Source organism: Medicago truncatula, chromosome 8 (assembly GCF_003473485.1).
Source record: "Medicago truncatula cultivar Jemalong A17 chromosome 8, MtrunA17r5.0-ANR, whole genome shotgun sequence".
In the NCBI taxonomy this organism is placed as follows: Eukaryota; Viridiplantae; Streptophyta; class Magnoliopsida; order Fabales; family Fabaceae; genus Medicago; species Medicago truncatula.
The window spans coordinates 26006124-26013460 of NC_053049.1; the positions used below are offsets into that span (position 1 = coordinate 26006124).

The window sequence follows — 7337 nt, forward strand, 5'->3', positions numbered from 1 at the left end:
TAAAATGTAGTTTTTAGTGTTAGTCCAAACATATACCAAGACTTTATGGAATGCATTTTACCACAATTATATACTCTATGAGACATTGATTTTAAATCTTGACCGTGTGTGAATGTGACGATGTAAAGAGATGTGTGATCATTGAATTTGCATTATATGTAATTACTGCTATAAATAGTTACTTGGAATTGGAATTTAATTCGTTACATGTATACATACCAGTTTTTGCTTACTGGTTTAGTTTGTTGAATAAAGCATCTTTGAACTTTGATTTAATTTAGTTCCTTGATTTAGTGACAGAATCTAACACAAACAACTATTTGTTAAAATAGACTCTTAAGAAAGAGAATTTAAGGTCATTATTAACCATCACGAGTGCTAAGAGGGGCTAATCAATACATTTATCCACTAAGAAGTAGACAGGTCTTAATCAAATTGCAAATTTTGCTTAGTGAAACAGGATAATTTTGCTTGTGATTTTTTTAACTTTACATAATTAACTTTGTTATGATTTGTTAGTTGGACATATAATAGTGGAATTGTTATGGAAAAAAGTTGTTATGCTTTTTCCCAAAAAACAATAGAAAAAGAAAGGTGTTGAGAATTGATGTTTTTGTATATAAGCCCCATGACAACTTCACAAAACCAATTGATGATGATTGTACTATAAAGTTAAGAAATAATTATAAAAATGCTAATTTTCACTGGATAATAATAATAAAAATAGAAAGACAAAACAGCTTTCTTTCAAACAGAATTGCTTTTTACAGTGGCTAGGTTCACTTCACTAAAATAAAGAAAAAAAGTGAGATAGATAGATATATAGAGAGAAGAAAAGAACTAAAGAAGAAGACTTTAGGCATGAAATTAAATTAACCTACAAAGAGTGATTAAATATTTTTCTTCTTCATCTCCCTAACATAATGGCCATAAAAACAGTTCACATGAACAGCCATGAAATATGCTACCAAAGTACCAACCACATAATAATAATGTAGCTAGACCATTTAAGTTTCTTATTATCATTTAATTATTTAATTCTGGTTGATCCATTGTTTGTGACCAGGAACCCACTTTGGACATTTAGGACTAAAGTAACTTGACATTACCCTTGAGTTCAAGAGTTCAACAACTGGTGCAAACTTCACACACCTTGGTGTCTTGTACTGATTAATTGAAGCACCTAAACTAATGGCATAATCCATTAGCTTATCAAAAGTGCCCTGTTCAACAATCTTGATCTCAAGCGGACCGATAGATTTGTCCGAGACACGGCCCTGTCGATACACGCTGTTGAGTGATTCTTCAATTGTTAAGCAGCAATCTTCAAAAACACAAGGTGGAATTTGTGTTGATTTGTTTAGAGTGAGTTCCCAGTAGAGGACATAGTGACCTGGAATTGTTGTTGTGTCTGCATAGCTAGTGTATTCGGACACGGTTGCATCGAATGGTACTAAATGTGTTATAGCATTTGCCATTGCATTTTGAAGCTCAACTTCATCAGTTTTGTCTGAATCAATGCTCAATACCACATTTTTTCGGCACACAAAGTTGAATTGTGGTGCTTTGTTCTTGAATCCAGCTACCTTCAACACATCACCAACTCGGTAACGGTATAGTCCTAAGAAAAAAATTGACAAACAAATAAATCAGCAAATGAAAGAAAAAAAATATTGTTCTGTTCCAAATCTATTTACAGTTACACAGCATATCTAAATTTCATAAGAATATTCAATCAATGCAATTTAACGGTGACATGGACAGAATCACGGTGAACTATTGTGATTCCGACAAAAGTTACATTTTAAAGCTTCAACAAAATCACAGTGCAAAAGTAATTTTGATGTTTTATCGACCACGTGATTGCAGCAATTGAGGTTGCATAAGTATAAATATCAGAAAATAAAATGTATAAAAATGAAATTAAAAGTTTGGTCAAAAAAGAAATGAAATTAAAGTGACATAAAGAATCTTAGTCTTACCAGCATAAGTAGTGACAACAAGCTCATATTCTTGACCAAGTTTGACATCAACAAGTTCAACCAACTCTTTCTGCTCTTTCTCATTAAGAGATCTAGGTGTGTGAAGAGAATCAGTGACACCATTACTTCTATTCACAGGCAAAAATTCAAAGTAGCACATGGTAGGAATAAGAGTGTAAGACACTTCACTAGGTTGACAAAGAGGGTTCAAGTTAACACCAAAGTAACATTCACTAGAAGCATACATAGTGCAAACAAGTGGTAAACCATTGCTATAATGATCCAAAATAGGAATATACTGTGACATTGTTCCAGTCACAATAACATCCACATACTTAGTATTAGGCCAAAGCCTAGTAATTATCCCCTGCCAAGAATTTTTACTACACTCAGTTTGGATAAAATCAGCAAGTTTAGGATCAGGTTTAAGGATCTTCATAACAGAATCTCTCACTGTTGAGTCAGTAATTAAAGGGTTAACAGTACCAGTTCTAATATCATTGCAAAGAAGGGTCCAATGTTTCTCAAGGAACCTAATAGCCCTTATAAAACCAGAGGCAAATACAGCACCAACCCTTAAAACCTCTTTGTTTTGACAAAGACCACAAAGGAGTTGAGAATACATGCTTTGGTATGAATCAGGACACAGTACAGTTTCATTTGGGCTTGTGTAGTTTGTGTAAGGGTCATAAGGTCTATCTCTAAAATAGGAACTTTTGTAATAGCTAGTTAAAACTGGCCTAGCTACAATTCCACCAGGTGTTTTAGCCTCAGATTTTATAAACATTAGGTACATTCCTTTCCCTTTTTCTAAACCAGGAACAAACTGGCTCATCACTGGCATCAATAAACTATACAACAAACTTCTCCTTCCTAACTCTTCTTCAATTGTTGGCATCAACTTTCTCTCACCTCCAGATGTCCCAGAACTGCACAAAATAAATTTAACAAAAAAAAAAACTATCAATATTTTTTCTTTTGTATTGAAATTGAAATTTAAAACAAAATAAACAAAAAAAGAAACTATTTATATATGTTACTCTCTTTGGTCCTTTATATAAGAAAAAGTTAGATCAACAAATGTTGATGTACGTGGTTTTAAAATTTAGACCATATACATTAACTTTTGATGACCAACCTTGTCTAATATATAAAACCGGAGGTTATTTGTATGTATATATGGAGACGAACCTAGTGAGAAACTCAGAAATGGGTTTGGAGCAAAGGATAGGAGAGGTGTCACCATTGGAGATACGGTCAATATCAGGTTGAATATCTTCATATGAAATAACAGGCAAGAGTTTTTTGAAGGTGTCACGGTCTGTGTGACCATTGAGATCATATCTTTTAAGATATTCAACGTTTGCATTGCGAGACAGGATTTCTGAGAGAACCTTTTGTTGAACTTGGTCAGCGTTTGAGGTAACATCCTCAATGAAGTCCAGGATTTTTTTGTTCTGTTCAACAAGGTTGTAGCCTCTAGGTGCCTCAGGCATGGTGTGTGTTGTTTTGTGAGATGAGAATAAGGAGAAAATGTGAAGAAGACTTTTGGTGTGTAAGAGAGAGAGAGAGAGAGAGAGAGAGAGAGAGAGAGAGAGAACAATACGCTAATAGAAAACTTGTTGAGAAGGAAGGAAGGAAAGAAGAGAGAGTGTTTGTTGGGCGTGAGTTGAAAACATGAGAGGTGATGTATATATAGAGGCACTTGCACATGTCAAGCTGGGTTTTGTTTTGTGAATAGAGGATAAGAGAGTAAATATTTGTAAATATTAAGGGTCAAATTGGGAATGTGTAGTTATTTTACATCAACTTTTTGTTTTATAATTTTTATTATTTTATAATATCTAATCTAAATATTTTATTTCATGTCAAAGCATACAACTTCCATGCATTTATGGTCAGGCTACATGCTCCTCTTCTGGCCATCAAGTCAAGCAAGACTTTGATTTTGATAGCTGTGAAGCAGTTTAATTGTTTTGATGACTACCTGACCGACCATAAAGGAGGCTCTGATGATTTAGAGTTTAATCGAGAAATAAGTATATTTTGATTAAATTGAGGATTATTTTAATCAAAAATTGAATATAATTGGTATTTTAAAACAATTTGTCCGTATATAAAGTATACCATTTAAATTCAACCATTTATTTCTTTTTTTGAGGGAAATTCAACCATTTTGTTAATGAGTATCTATTATGAATATACAAAATTATTTAATAAATATTAAATTAGATTTTATCATTGAGATATTATTATTGAATTAAATGCATTTTCTATCGTTCAAAATTGTAGTCATTATATTTCTAAATCCGAGTTTTCGGTTCTCCTAATTTTACAATGTTGTAATTTTGGTCCTAAAGATTTTTTACAAAGAAAATGAGGCTTTTAGGCCCCAAAAGTAGTGGTTTTTGCTCCAATTTCAAATTTAAATAGAAAATAAATAAATAAATCACTTTCCAAACAAAATAGCACTATTTTTGGAGATAACAAACCCCGATTTTAACAAAAATTGCAATCATGTGTAGAACCTAGGACCAAAAATCTTGATTTAAATAAGGGACTAAAATGTTGGTTTAGATAAAATATATACCAAAAGTGAAAAGTGCATTTAAATCAATTAATTCTTAAATATTTAACTTTTGAGATTAATTTGATACACTTCTGCAATTATTTCGCACAATATGTGCATACCAATTAAATTGAAAAATAGAATTGTCAAAAAAAAAAAAAATTAAATTGAAAAAATTGAAAAGAAAAAGATATATTTTGGGCGATAACACAATCTTAATTTTTATTTTGAGGGGATAACACAATCTTAATTGGAAATGACTTGGCATATTGTTTTTTTTCATGAGTGAACACCATGACTCACTAGAAAGTTTAATAGATAGAATGGAATATACATGTACAACATAAAAGGAATGCACATATATATGGAGTCACATCCAATTGCTTTGTAGTGTGTTATCAAAATGTTCCATCATCAAAAGTATTTTCAAAATGTTTAATCAAATAATCCATCCGATTGTCATATATATAAACAAAATATTGTTTTTATTTTTGTCAAAACATGAACAGAAATATTATTGGACACTTTAAAAGTTGGTTAGCTGCAGTAAACTTTTTTAAAGTAAAATATTGAATAGAATAATTATATGAATTTAATTTATAAGCACCGAACTAATTATTTACATTATATTAAGGAAAACCAATTTTTTTACATTATTATTCAATCACAATGCTAGATCAATAACATTTTTTACTTTAATTCCTTAAAAAAAACAGTTTTTTACTTTCATATAAATTGATATTCTTATTGATTGACAATGTAAAAGAATTTATACCAACAAAGTATCAAAATTAAAAGAATTCTTACGCTGCATGTACAAAATCAATGTGTTTTGATATTACAAAATTATCTTAAAATTTGCAAAAAAAATGTATGTAATTTTAATTTTGTTCAATAAATAGATATCATTTATTAAAAGTCTAATGAAAAAAATTTCAATGTTTACTATTACAAATAATAGTGAATGTTGAATATTTGTTAAGAAAAATATAGATAATTAACATAATGGTTTTTTAGGGAGAAAATTAACATAATGTTTATAAAAGTTTATAAGTCATTTGATTCATAAAGAAAAATATAGATAATTAAGATAATGTTTTTTTAGTGAGAAAATTAACATAATGTTTATAAAAGTGTATAAGACGTTATTTGATTCATAAAATTGATCAATAATTTATCAGTTGAAAGGGATAACTAAACCAAAACTTTCAACCGGTCAAAGTACCATAGAAGCACCTTAATTTTTTGAAGGACCTTAATTAAAATAGAAGCACCTTAATTAAAATTTATCTATATTACATATTCGAAATTATTTGTTGTTGTGATCAGTCAAATTTCATTCATGCGTATTTTTAGGATAAGAATATTAAATAGAACACATGTATTTTAAATTTTATTTATATTTTGATTCCTTAATATAATTTTTATATAAATGTATTGTCTATATATAAAATATGAGGAAATAGGAGACTAGTCGTGGAATAATGACAAACCTATATCCTTTGTCTCATATTAGATTGGCCAAATCCTAACTCAATTGTTTCACGAAAATCTCATAAACCAACATATCAAAATATTCCTTTTTTTCTTAAGAAAACTAATATAAAACTAAATTTTTGACCCGTGCTCCGTTTGGGTTTATTATAAAGGGATTGACATACGAATAATAAAATGCAATATATAATTGGTAACGATGAAAAAAAAAAGTTGTAAGGTCACGTCTTTCCATTTGCAAGGCTCTAAATATCAAAATATATCATTTTTGTGTTGTGTGTGAAATTTTTACACGGTTTAGGATTTTTTTTTTTTTTTTTAGAGAAACATGTTTAGGACTTGGTATATATAACCAAGTTAACATGGAAATTAGGGTGGCCAAGTTTGTATGGAAATTAGGGTATTATGTTTGTAAACGTATTAAATACGTGTAGAAAATATTGTCAAAAATAAAAAAGGCAATAGGATACGAATGAAATAAAGGCATGAAATTGGTTCAAAAAAAAAAGTGTACAAAATATTGTCAAAAAAAAACCAAGAGTATAGGAATGAAATTGGTGCGACCCCTTTTTTTAGTATTAAATAAATGCTCAAAATATTTCCTTAAATAAGAAAGTGTACAAAAAATTGTCAAAAAAAATCCAAAAAAAAATATAAAATAGAAAGCATTAAACGTGATCATGGATATGCTCATAGTTTCTAGAACAAACGCGCAGTATCAAATAAGTGTAGAAAATATTTTCTTCAAACAAAAAAAACAGGCAAGAAGATAGGAATGAAATTGGTGCGATGCATTTTTTTAGATGAAATTTGTTAGGTTAAATAATTGTAAACCTAATAAAGCAATGAGCAGAAAAAAATTAAGTTAAATTGTTGCAGACGTAACAAAATTAATAAATAAGGATAAGAATATGCTCATAGTTTCTAGAACAAACGTGCAGCATCAAATAAGTGTAGAAAATATTTCCTTAAAAAAAAGGCGAGAGAATAGGAATGAAATTGATGCGATGTCTTTTTTTAGATGGAATTTGTTAGGTTAAATAATTACAAACCTAATAAAGCAAATGAGTGGAAAAAATTAGGTTAAATTGCTGCAGACGTAACAAAATTATTAAATAAAGATATATCAAATTTCATCATAAAAAAATAATAAAAAATCTAATATAGTAAGAAAAAAATATTAAATTCGTACAGGCTGTTTGTTTGGCAGAAGGAAAACGGCGAAACAGTTTTGAATCCCACTTGTTCAATAAAAGGCGTTAGTTATAGAATCAATTAGGTAAAATAAGAAT

General features: G+C 29.4%; 1 protein-coding gene across 1 annotated transcript; it reads right to left on the reverse strand.

Moving 5' to 3' along the window:
• Nucleotides 1-715: 715 nt before the first annotated feature.
• Nucleotides 716-3659, reverse strand: LOC25502673 (indole-3-acetic acid-amido synthetase GH3.6). Its single transcript, XM_013590224.3, has 3 exons — nt 3174-3659; nt 1983-2911; nt 716-1621 (listed from the first exon to the last, which is right to left on the reverse strand). Exons 1-3 carry the CDS (start codon nt 3476-3478, stop codon nt 1035-1037), a joined length of 1821 nt encoding a protein of 606 aa, XP_013445678.1. The 5' UTR covers nt 3479-3659; the 3' UTR covers nt 716-1034.
• Nucleotides 3660-7337: the final 3678 nt, after the last annotated feature.